This window comes from Lygodium microphyllum, chromosome 26 (assembly GCF_053477565.2).
Source record: "Lygodium microphyllum isolate KBCC chromosome 26, Lygodium_microphyllum_v1.1.10, whole genome shotgun sequence".
Taxonomy (NCBI): Eukaryota; Viridiplantae; Streptophyta; class Polypodiopsida; order Schizaeales; family Lygodiaceae; genus Lygodium; species Lygodium microphyllum.
Window position 1 is genome coordinate 27561255 of NC_141160.1, and position 13243 is coordinate 27574497.

The window sequence follows — 13243 nt, forward strand, 5'->3', positions numbered from 1 at the left end:
GACCGGGTTCGGGCCACTAATGCCAATCTCAGCCGATGAGCCTTGTGTATGTGTTGTAAGTATAATGATTTAAGGAATAAAGGAAGGCCAAACGTTGGAAAGTTCTGTGGTTTTTGTGTAAGGTGAGAATTTCATTGTGGTCAAGAACATCCAGTTGCCACACATGATACATTTATTCACGTGTTTGTGGCATATGAGGAGTTTAGCATGCAATCTCACAAATGCAAGAAGATGTGTGCGGTTAGTAAAGATTTTTTAAATTGGCATTCAACTAGGTCTACATTCCCTTCACTTGATACAACTTTGAGTCTCTCTAGCTTTGTTTCAATAATGGTGGGTTACCAAATTCACGACAATAGATCAACCTTGTAGGAAGGTAACCAAGGAAAATGACAAAATCCAATTTTCATAGTTCAATGTTTGCATTCCAAGATTCTAGTCTTGGTTACCTAGTGCATACATGTTGATATTACAAAAGCCTAGTAGATCAGTGCAAATGTGGAAACTTGCAAGACTTTCTTGGAGTTTTCAAAGTATAGCGAGCCTTGGATATAGAGCGAGAACACATGTAGTTCAATTTGATGTGCACATTGTTTCCATAATCAAGTGAAATGGTGCATGATTGGATACCATTTACTTGGATTGTTAAAATATCAAAACTTCAATGAGTGAAGTTGGTATCCTCAAAGAGTAGCTTTACTCCCCAAAGTTAATCAGACATGTTTGCAAATGAGCACTTGGGTGGTGTTGACGTCCTAAATGACTCTTCTCTCTCTCACTCCCTTTTGATCTAAGAATAATGAGCCCTAACATTAGACCATGTATTTGAGTTAGTGTGTAGTGCGAGACAGTGTGCAAAGTTAATCAACCTGTGTGTAGTAGTGCCCTTTGAAAGGATTTTAAAACTAAAGAGGGTGCCAAATGAGGTTGACTTGACTTGTGAGACTTCAAAAAGTACAATTTACAAAGCTTTTAGTTACAAAAGTGACAAACACATTCAAAAAATCCTTCCACAAGTCATGACTCATACTACATGCATATTATGAGTGCTTGTCAATGGTTTTGGGCCACCAATAACATCATGTTTTTTCAAAAAAGTTTATGGCTATTATTGCCTCTATCTTCCCTCCACAATGGATGTAAGTCCAACTTGACCTCACCACTTCACAACTTCATCGCCAACAAGTGGTGGTTGGTTTATCTAATTTTAGTGGTGTTTGAATATATTAAGTTGAGTCTTGAAATGAATGGGATCTAATCCAAGAACTGCGGCCACACGTGCAAGACTTTCACTCTATCGCCTGACAAAACTTCCATAAGCCTATGTGTGGCTTAGCTTTAAGGCTTGTTCTAGACTAGTATGGACGATTACGAGCACAGGAGCATAAAACCAATGTGTCATGCAATGAATGATTCTAAAAACTCTTCGCAAAAGCAAAAATTTGATCAGTGGATCAACCTTGCCCAAGCTCAAAAGCAAACCACGTTTGTCATAAGTGAGATATGAAGTTGTGACATGATCAATGAGTGGCATGTACCCTTTCATCTCACCAATCCTACCATAGCGATACATATGTGAATTTTAATTTAGATAGTCAATTTGTTTGAATTGTGTGAAAGCAAACTGTTTATTTTTTGAAAAGAGGTGTTTTGTCCGTCCAGATTGGTGTGTGTACCAAGCCTAAGTGTGAACAGTGCCTTGTGTGAAAGGCTGCTAAAAATCGACAAGCGCGTGACAGACTCTTAAGACAAGTGATTAAGGGTAAATTTACACTTCAAAAATAGACAAGTTTTTAATAAAGGTCAACACCACCACCACCACAAAACCTCCTCCTTCCTTCTTGTTGCCTCCCCATGTGCTAGAGGTTGTTAAGGAGTTTTAATAAATGCACAAGCCTTGTCTGCCAAGGGCGCCTGCATGATGATGCATCCATCTAGGCTCTCTCTCTCTCTCTCTCTCTCTCTCTCTCTCTCTCCTGTCTTTTCTAGGCTTCTGTTACATGAGGGCCCCCTTGTCTTTCCCTGCATCTGCAGCCCACAAGACAGACCTGCAGGGAAAGGGAGGGCTCATGGGGGTAGTACTCTCTTCTTGGGTTTCTTTTTGGGAAAAGAATTTGGGTTAGTTGATAGCGGTTGGCGGTGAGACAGTTGGGTCGTCATCAAGGTAGGACGCATGCAGAGGCATTTGTGCCCTCTCATCCATTGCCCCCCTTCTCTTTCTCATAGTCTCATTGCATCGCACCCCCCCTTCATCTACTTCTTTCTTCTCTTCTGAGAGTCAAAAAAGCGGGCAAATCCGTATAATAGTCTCGCTTTTCAGTACACACAGACAAGACGTAGTCCACCCGCGTGTTTACATTCTTTCCCTTCATCTCAAACATCATCTGGACCATCTCTCTCTCATCACCTCCCCTTCCATAGCCGCCATGGATCCCCCACAACAGCAGTCCTCTTGCCCCAACACTGAGGTAAGCTAAGCTCCTCTGCTGTAACCCATGTCTAATTGCTGCATTAGCTCACTTGTTTTCCTTTAACAATTTAACACAAGCAGCATACGTGCCTGAATGCCTTCTCTGCCTCACTTGTTTTCCTTTGATATAACACAAGTAAGGTTCATGCCTAATTCCTACTCTGCCTCACTTGTTTTGCCTTCCCTGTGTCTGTTTGTTTCCCCCCTTTGCAGCTGACCCATCAGCTGCAGCAGAAGCTCATCTGTGTCTCCAGGGAGCTTGAGAACACCAGGGCAGCAGCCAAAGCAGAGGAGAAGCTGCAAGAAGCCCGGCTATGGCGGCTTCAGGAGCTTCTTAACATCACCCAAAAGGAGCGAGACCAGGCCAGGGAGGAGTGCTTCAAGCTGCAAGAGCACCTCCTGTATCAGAGCAACTTCTCTGCGGACTCTCCCTGCAGCTTCACGCACCCCTCCTCCCCTCCCCTGCCGCCTTCACCCTCGCCTTCCTCGCCACATTCGCCCTCCGCTTCTTTGTTCCCCTCCCCATTGTCATCCCCTTTCCTTCCACCTCAGTTGCAGCAGCCATGGGGCTTGCCTGATTTTGAAGAGGCCCATCCTGCAAGTACTGGTGGTTTCTGCTCAGCCACAGCACCTGCTCCCATGGAGCTGCACCAGGCACTCCAGTCCTTCTCCCAGAGCACCGAGGTCCAGGATTTGCAGGCCATTTTCTCCTCTCTTCCCACTGAGAATCTGCTGGAAGACAATGCACAGTTTGGATTGGAGTTTCTAGATGGAACTCTGCTCACTGAGCCAGGCTTTGGTGGCCTCGAGCAGGAAGCAAAGCAAGAGCAAATGCAGGCCAGCCAGAATGTTTCTGTGCGCACATTGTCACGCCAGTCGTCCTCAAATTCAAGCTCGGCTTTTATGCAGAAAACTCGCATGCAAGGGTTGCTGGAATCAGTAGATGGGTCTATCCCAGAGTCACATCAAGAGCTTGCTTCCAGGAGCCCACCTCTACATCAAGCATCAGCGTTGACTCAAGTAACAGCAGCATCATCTACAATTGGCAGTAATACTGCACCTCAAGATGCGGTTACTATGTCATGCACATTTGGTAGTGATGCCTCAGCTCAAGATGCAGTATTATCCTCCATGGCTTGCAGCAATGCCACACCTCATGATGCAGTCTTATCAGCTGCATTTGGCACCGATGCTGCTTCTCAAAATCCTATCTTGTTATCTACATTTGACAGTGATTCATCAGCTCAAAGTGCACTTTTCCCCTCTGAATTCGCCACATTTGACAGCGACTTGCCACCGCAAAATGCAGTTTTGTCCACCACATTTGGCAGCAATGCTTCACCTATAGTCACAGCAGCATCACCGGCATATGACATCTATACCCCATCACAAGCAGCGATAGCCTGTGCAATTGAGAGCAAGGCTGCAGCTGAAACAATGGGAACAGTTAGCAGTAGTGTTCTTCCTCGACCGGTAATAGCTACCTCTGCAGAGGTAATGTCTAGCAAAGCATTGCCTGACAAAATTGCACAAGTGGAACTAACACCATACATGGGAACACTTGCAACAATGCCAGTGCCGCTAATGCCCATGGCTGTGATGTCTACTGTTAGGTCTACTCCAGTGGTGGCAGGTAATGTAGCATCTGCTTTGAGGGCTTCAAACAGAGCAGTTCCACTGTTCAAGAAAGTGCATTTACCCGAGCCTCCGGAAGCGGACCCACGAGTCATGCTCAGTTCTCTGCCTGAGAAAGGGAAGCTTCTCCAAGCTGTTATGCAAGCAGGGCCTCTGCTACAAACACTCCTCCTGGCCGGGCCGCTCCCGCAATGGCGCTATCCTCCTCCAGCAGTCAACACGGGTGACATCCCCAAAGTTCCCATGTCATCCAGCCCTCTGGTGTTCCCTTTGGCTCCTCATTTCCCTGCAGTCATGGTCGCAAACCATGCTGCACATGTTCCTGTAGCATGCTACATGGCCAGCAATGTGTCCACTACAACCCCTTCCTCCTCCCCGTCTCCGAGCTATTCGACACGCAAGGCAAGTGGTGACCCTTGCTCTCGGAGCCGGAAGCTCCGTAAGTTGAGCCCTGCAGTCCTGCATACTAGTCAGGTGCCTGGAGATAGTAGGCTGGTGCCCGGGTTCCTGTCTTCTACCATATGCTAGTTATGGCTACGTCCAATGATTTATCAGGAAAAAATGCCCACGAACAAGCCAAAAGAGGGCCAACAACAACCTTTGTCAATGATTGCGAACTGGGGATATGACTAAGGAACTCTAGAGACTAGCACTATATCTTGAGGTGACAAAAGTGCCATAAAGCAGCACCTATGCTATTGATGTGGAGTGTAATCCAGAACCCACATCAGATGTGACAGTCTTGTTCCTGTTCTGCTGATCCATAGCTGACTAATGTGGTGATGATGAAAGCTTGGGAGCTTCACATAGGGTCCTTGAACCTTCCCTCTCTCCCCTTCCAAAAAACCCATTGTATGTAGCTAGATAAATGCAGCTGTATGCTCACTGTATGTTTTTATTAGGTTTCTTGAGGAGCTATGGCAGATCTCTCTCCTTACCTGCGGCGTTCTCAAGACACAGAGTCGCCCGAAAGAGACAGAGACAGCCTCTCTCTCTCTCTCTCTGTCCCCTGCCCCTCCCGTCACCTGCGATCGGGACCAGTTAGCTTTTACCATCTTGGTCTCTGCATCGCCCTATATTCTTCTGTTGGTCGTACGTATTTGTTATACTAGTCCCTTATTTAACTCTGTTGGTCGTACTTATTTGTTATACTAGAGTTCCCTATTGTTACCTCATTGTTACCCTAGAGTTTGTATTTCTAAGCCCTCAGAAGATACAAGGGATTGAAGCCATGTAACTTGTCTACTAGCCTTGATGCTCCATTCCTAAGCCTTCGAAGTGACATTTGTGTAGTCGAAGGTCTCTCATACTAGAGGTGTTGGTGGTTGCCCGAATGTGAGAATTGTATCATCTATCCATTCTATGTATTCTTACCTTAATGCTAAGCCCTAATTGCAGTTCATTCTATTCATCTTGCACCCTCTTTATATCCCTATGCATCACATCTACTTTTTTACTCTTCATTATTTGTGGTTCGTTGGCATCGCCTGATGTCAAAACATGATAATGCATTGAAGTTTGCAAGCTGTGCATGCATTAAACTAGGTTTTGGCTCCAATAAGCTTGTGTATATGAGGTTGCTATTGTTCACTCTGTGCAACTTTGCATTTTGTTCCATATTTCTAGATAACGTCTTTGATATACTACTGGTTTTAGGCTTGTCTTGTGAGATCCAAGTTTGTAGAGTAATATTTTGGGTGTCAATCAAATTGTCAAAGCGGGACTCAGACATATTAACATGTAAGTTATGGTTAAAAGAAAGTGCAAGCTTGAGTACAATGCTCATTTAATATATGAGCATTCTTAAGACAACTCACCCTCAAATAGATGTGATTAAAGTTCTTTATCTTTTGATGAGCCGTGAAAGTGTTGTCTTACATGAACCTTGTTCCCAATGCATTTATGCATGTCAAAGACAATGAAGAAAGTCAATAACATGAAATTGGAAAAATGAATGGAAACTCATCATTTTTACAACTTGAAAGCTCAAATTGGTGCTTGTCAACCAATGCGATTGTTTTTTTGAGACTAGCTCATCATGGTTTGCAAAGTTCAAGAGGATTGCAATCCAAGCCATTGTCTATTCATATAGTAAACACAGAAATAGTTCCATAAAAGTGTGGACTATGCAATTCCAATAGTAACACACTATTGCATGATGGAGCCCTATAGACGTTTGCCTCACATCGTTGATTTTATACTTTAATAATAAAGAGCACCCATTACAATTGCTCACAAGTACTTCCTCCTTACACTTTTTGCTTATATATAATGATAATATTATGTGAACTAAAGCCATGGAAATTATATTCTAATGATGCTCAATGCCTTCTAACAGTTTTGTTTAGTCCAGTAGTGCCTTCTAACTTGTAGATTGTGGGACTAAAGTTTGGTCCTTTTAGTCAATTTAAAATGGCTTTGCAAGTGATGGTTCTTGTTGTTTCCTTTGCTTTTTGACACTACAAGTATTATATTCATAATAATTTGACAATGAAGTATTCTAGTGGTGATTGTTTTGAAACTCATGTAAAGAGTCTATGCAACTACCTAGTGAAGCGTGCAAATGTCATATTGAGATTATAGATGTAAGACTTTTACGTTGTTGTAGGGCATGCTTTCATGAAGATCTACCAATAGCTCATAAGAAAGACACAATCTCCAAACAATCAAGCACTTATATTACTTCGTTGAGCACATTTGGCTTAACATCCATCCTAGAAAAGTAAAAGTTTTAGCTTCAAACATTTTGAAAGACTATGAAAAAGAAAATGATATGCAATAAAGTTTGTTTAAAGCAAAGTTAAGATGCATCCTTTGTCCCTAGACATAATGTTTGAGTTTCAAGTATGTTAACACAATAATAAAATTGATTGTCTAGTGATTATTTTGGTTTAGGAGGATATGTATTATGTGGAACCTTTCTTAAGTAAGCATGAATTTCTTCTGCATATAAGGAAATTGAATATGAAAGGTCAAAGAAAAGGCCCACCACTAAGTCAGGCATGCTTCTATCATTACTAGAGTACCTCAATTGGGAATTCACTTTCTCAATAAAATTTGCTCACTTTTATTTCCAAGTTGCATTCAATAGCTTACTTTTGTTTCCAAGTCATCTTTATGGGACACCAAACAACTCTTTACATTTTGATTCTCACTCAAGGACCCAACTATGTATGTATGTATCTCTAGATGATAACAATGATTTAGCTTTCCCCTTTAGTAAGCCTTACTTTGTACCTCAAACAAAAAATTTATTTGCCACCATTGCTTACTTTCCCATGTGGAACTTCTCTTTGACATGACCTTTCCATCACAAAGCTTCTGTATATATTAACATTAACACTAAGTGTGTATGGTTGGCCTTTACCCCACAAATATTTATTTCGTAATTGAAAATAGGCATTGCCTTGGGATTCCATGTGGAATTCTCTTCAAGATGACCTTCCCTTTTCACAAAGATAGTAAATAAAATGCATGTAGCTTGCAAGCAACTAGAGTTGTTGAGGTTCATTTGAAAGCAACTATAGCATACCCTTTTATACAATAGATGTACATTGTCACTATCTTTACATATTCATGGCTCAAAATTCAAGCCATAAGGAGGGTATAAATTTCTCTACTTACATAAACTAAAAGCATTTACTCACATTTACAAGAAATCATTTAGGCCCTTCTATGGTAAATGATTGGCATTGATTTCATTCACACTCATTTAGAAAACCCTCTTATTTAGTGATTAGAAAGAGCCAAAAGTCAAGAATCACTCCACTTGACCCCCTTGCTTAAGCTTGCAACATAGAAGGATAGATTTGATCATGCTTCCTTTCTCTCTCTTACTCATATCAAGGAGTTAACACTCTTCCAAGGTACAAATTTGAGCTCACCCCTTGCCTTGCTAGTTGCTTATCAGCTTCTACCTTCATCTATCAAATCTTTCAAACACCATGGTAAAAAGTAGTGTCTCTTCTCATGCTCATTGTAATACTCCATCATTCAACTCTTCTTCAATGGCATCCATGGCTTCTTTCATTTGAGGTGAGCTTTAATCTCTTGCTTCTTCTAGCTTGTGTGGGTTTCTTGCTAGGCCACAAGTAGGCTTGTTTGAGCACCTCGAAGTACTTCCCCACCCCCATTCCCATTGGCAAACATAGCAACAATGTGCACTACACTTACTATTTTTGCCCCATCTCTGACCAAGTAGACATCCTCTCCTGCTTGTGGCACTTGATCCCAGTCTTGGGCATTAACTTAGCATTGTACTTGACACTTTGGACACGAGTTTAGACATCATTTGAGGCTCTTGGTGTATTAGCCATTGTCTCATTGTTTATGAAAGTTTACTATAATACACATAGGGATAGCCATTACCTCATTGTTTGGAGCTCTATTGATGCTTGTATGCCTGCCTCTTGACACCAGATCATTTCGGAATGTTATGTTGATGTCTTGGCATGCTCTTGGGAGGACTGATTCGAGCTTGAAATAGCTCAGATCTCACTATCACTTAGGTGTTGGAATAACATGGCAACATACTCTTTTATTAGTAATCTTGTATACCTATTTCCATTGAATGCTTCACGAGCACTTTGGATGCTACAGTGGCATATATAATTGATGTCACATACTTGGTTGTGCTCATAACATGCTATTGAGCTGAGATTGGAGCTTGATTTCATTAACATTGGTTGTCATTCACATGTTATGGATGCTACTTGGATGCCACAGTAAGAGCTTTGTAGACTACTTGGGTCTCATGCTTTTGGTTGTTTGTCATCTAGATATTGGATGTCTAGATGCCACACACATGATGCGTTGAGCATCTTATGCTTGTTGGCCATTTGACTTTTGTTCCAATGGGAGCCACTACTTGACCCTTGGATATTACACAGAGCACTTGATATTTGCAGTTGAGCTTGAGTGTCTTACAGTGAGACAGTGGGACTCATTTGGCCATGTACATGCTCTCTTTATATGTATTAGATGTAGTTACCCTATCATGGGCTGATTTGATCTCTTTGCTTGGACCTAGCACTTATCTTTTTCAGGGTGTTGTTAGTGGTATTTATATGCTTCCGAGTTATATATTGAGCCTCACTCAATGGGTTATACATTTGGCAGCTCTCTTCATTTACCCTTGAGACATACCATGTGCATGATATATATGCCTATTGCATGTATGGTTATTGACACACTGTAGTTGTGATAGTCTTCAGTGCTACCAGTTGTTCTTGGCTTCTTCATCTTGATTTCACAATGGGGTGTTGACCTATCGTTGTAGTTTATTAAATCTGCTTGCCATTTTTTATCTGTGCATTCTTTATGAGGGCAATCACTTATACTTGATAGTTTCTTGATTACAATTTGTGGGCAGCTCATTAGCTTAGTAGTCTTTCTTATTTATAGCTTGATTTAGCAGTGGTTTTGGGGCTGATTTGTAGGAAATTACAATAGCTTGTTTTGCCCTTTTGTACACTTGCTCGGTCTCATCATGTGGTTGGTGGTTCTCATGAAAATGCTATCTTCGATATTCAAAAATTAGATGGGACCAACTACAGCTATTGGAAGACACAAATCTGGTAGGTTTTAGTGCAAAAATTACAGGTTAGACCACTAAAAAAAGAAGGGTGCTAAATGCGAAAACATTGATGCCAAGGATTGGGCTGAGCTGGACGAGCTATGTAGGTCCACAATCATTTTATCACTCTTTGAGTAGGTTTACTACATTGTTGTTCTCAAATGTATTGGTTGAAACAGTTGTTGGACCTTCGGATGAAGGAAGGGACTTCTATGTCTGCACATTTGAATGAGTTTTACTTCCTCATCAGCCATCTAGCTTTGCAGGAGATTGAGTTCAAGGATACTTTGCATCCTTTATTTCTCCTTAGTACTCTACTTGAGTCATGGGATACTTTTTTACGGCTTTGTTGGGAGCTCACGCTCAACCGCCAAGACCCACAAACCGCTTATTCCTTCAAGCGTTTCAAGCGAGCACTAATGGCTACCTCTCACATAGCCAACACACTATCTCTCTCTACGAGTGTAGTAAGCTTATCTTGATGCCCGATTGATTTGCTTCCTCTCTCAAGCACTCCGATAGCTCCACGATTCGTGATGCAAGCTTAAGCATCCTCAAGCCTCTTCCTCTTAGCTCCATCCTCCATAGCCACATATGAGAAGAGAGAAGAGAAGAGAAGAGAAAAAGAAGAGAGGAGATGGTAGAGGGTTTCACCTCCGAGATCCCTCACACTCACACACTCACTCCCTCACTCACTCACACTCCCTCCCTCAAGCACTTACAAGCAAGCAAGCAAGAGAAGAGAAGGAGAGAAGAAGAAGAGTCCACTTTGCCACACACAAAAGAATGAGCTCTCATTCAATTTTTGAACTTTATATACAAAATCGTAAGTTTCTTTTGGGCGACCGTCCCCTTATCCCCTTTTTTACATAGCTAGCAGGTCCTTTTCCCATTGTCCTCCTATCTTCCTAGCTTCCTTTCTACCACCCATCTACCTGTTGAGATATCGAGCTCCACTCGTGATATGCCAGGGTGACTGTTGTGCATTTATGTCACCGACTTGTCAGTTGCAGATGCGGTTGGTATACCGCCCATGAATAATAGCTAGATGACAGCTATCCTTATCTACTCTAGTTCGTGGCTCAATTAGTATGCCACCTTAGTTAGTTGAGTTTGGTTTGAGACCCATATATAGGGTTCTTCTATTTCTATGTACTAGAGTTCTTTTGGCTTACACAATTAAGAAGATGAAAATTGTTTTCAGCCTCCACCTTTGTGTGTATTCCGCCATTGTGCAAGCAAGAAAGCTACAAGTGAGACTCATTTCTTCTCTCCCACAATCTTGACATGGTATCAGAGCCTTGTTCGTGCTAAGGAGCTCAAGAAAGCAAGCCAAGTTCGCGGTGTTCTGGTAAGAGGACCAATGTTGCTTTCATTCTTCTGTTTTGGGAGCAAGTCTCTGCAAGTAGCACAGCCGGAAAGTGCAAGAGTGCATTGTCTCAGGTTGAGACGCCCTTCGTGGTGAAGCAAGAGAGCAATATATGCTGCAGGTAAGGGCTTTAGCCCTTGGTGACCCTGTTTTTTTTATTTGAGGCCATTTCGGGGCCTGTTTTGGAGGCAAAAGTTTTCTGCACGCACTCAGGAAAAGGCTCAGTTTTATGCTGTGCAACCACTGTTCTACAAGTCGGTGAAAAGTTACTGTAGAAATTGCATCGTATGCCTGTGCGCAGAGACATTAGGAGATAGAGAATCATCCTTGTTGCCTATTGATGCAAAATCATCACTAGGAAGTGACTGTGTGGTCAAATACCACTTTCGTCAGTTTTGTAGATTTGCCCTTGTGAGGTTGAAGCTGTGTTCTTTGCAGTGACACAATTTTTTGTAGTGTTCTGTAATGGCGTCTGATTCTCTTTCACAGATTGTCACTAAAAAACTTGACAAGAACAACTTCCAAGCATGGAAGTTTAGAATGACGAATTTCCTTATGGGAAAAGGATATTGGGAATTTGTTGCAGGAAATGAAGAAGAACCAGTTCTTCCTGATATTCCTAATCAACAGCAAATGCAGGCATTTAAAGCATGGCATGAGAGAGCTAGGAAAGTTATGTACTGGCTGTCTATCAGCATTTCAGACTCTATGATTGTGTATATTCAAGATGCAAGTACGCCAAAGGAGGCATGGGATACTTTGTCAAAAATGTATAGCACAAATACGCAAGCCAGGAAAATGCAACTCAAGCAAGAGTTGCATAATGTGCAAAGAGAAAATATGAGCATCAATGACTACCACATGAAGGTGAAGAAGATTGCAGATGCACTTGCTTCCATTGGGTCGCAAGTGGAAGATGATGATTTAGTTTCTGTGACCTTGAATGGTCTAGGAAAGGATTATGCACAGTTCCGAACATCCATTTCTGTCCGTGAAAGATTTCCTGATTTTGAGGAGTTGACTGCTCTTCTAATTTCTGAGGAGCAGAGAAATGGTGGTGCATCTTCTTCAGGAGGAACTTCAAAAGAAGCTGTCTTCTACTCAAATGCTGGAAGAGGTAGAGGCAGAGGCAGAGGAGGTCGATCTGGAGGTCGTGGTAGAAATCAGAATATGCAGCAAACTCAAGAAAACCAGTCCTATGGAGGAGGACGTGGTAACTCTAGAGGCAGGGGGAGCCAAAGAGGTCGTGGTGGATGGCAAAGAGTGGTAAAATGGGTCATATGGCTAAAGACTGCTATAAAAAGCAGAATGACATCATGAATGGAAAATTGTAGCAAGGGAATTATGCATCTTCTAGTAGACAGGGTGATGACAGAAATGAGCATTTGTTTATGGTGCAGTACATGAACAATTCTGTGACAAGTGCAGAAGAAAGCAACGATGTATGGTATGTTGACTCAGGTGCATCAAACCACATAATAGGTCATGTAGAATGGATGGAGGATGCAAGGAAAATGAAAAAACCAGGATTTGTGGAGACTGGTGATGATACTGCACATCCTATTGTGCAGATTGGAAAAATTCCTTTGTCTATGCAGGATGGGAAAAAGAAATACCTGTCTGATGTATTTCATGTTCCGAATATAACCAAGAATTTGGTTTTTGTTGGTCAAATGGTTGAGCAGAGCTTGCAGGTCAGATTTAATCCTCATGGATGCTTTGTTGAGGATGCAAAAGGAAAGAAGAAGGACAAAATGTTTACGTTGGATGTAGACATGCCTGAATTGAGTGCAGCAATGTTTGCACATGGGACCGGTGTAGTTGCAGATATTGATATCTGGCATAAACGCATTGGTCATGTTAATGTACAGCGACTTGAATCAATGCAGGCCCAAAATATTGTTGCAAGATTGCCTAAATTCAAGGTTGCAGAAATGCATAAGGTATATGAAGCCTGTCAGTTTGGAAAACAGGCAAGGAAACCATTTCCTAGACATGTTCAAGAGAGTAAGAAGCCATTGGAATCAATCCACTCTGATGTGTGGACTACTAAAGTTGCATCTCTTGGAGACTGTCATTATTTTGTCACATTTATTGATGACTATAACAGAAAAGTTTGGGTGTATTTTATGAAAAAGAAGAGTGAAGTTTTTGGGCATTTCAAAACTTTTAAAGCTATGGTTGAAAAAGAAAC

At 41.9% G+C, this 13243-nt stretch overlaps 1 protein-coding gene across 1 annotated transcript; it reads left to right on the plus strand.

Annotated features, from left to right (window-relative positions):
• The first annotated feature begins 2049 nt into the window (after nt 1–2049).
• LOC148013079 (uncharacterized) lies at nt 2050–5500 on the plus strand. Its single transcript, XM_087668401.1, has 2 exons — nt 2050–2468; nt 2684–5500. Exons 1-2 carry the CDS (start codon nt 2427–2429, stop codon nt 4631–4633), a joined length of 1992 nt encoding a protein of 663 aa, XP_087524527.1. The 5' UTR covers nt 2050–2426; the 3' UTR covers nt 4634–5500.
• The last annotated feature ends 7743 nt before the right edge of the window (nt 5501–13243 follow it).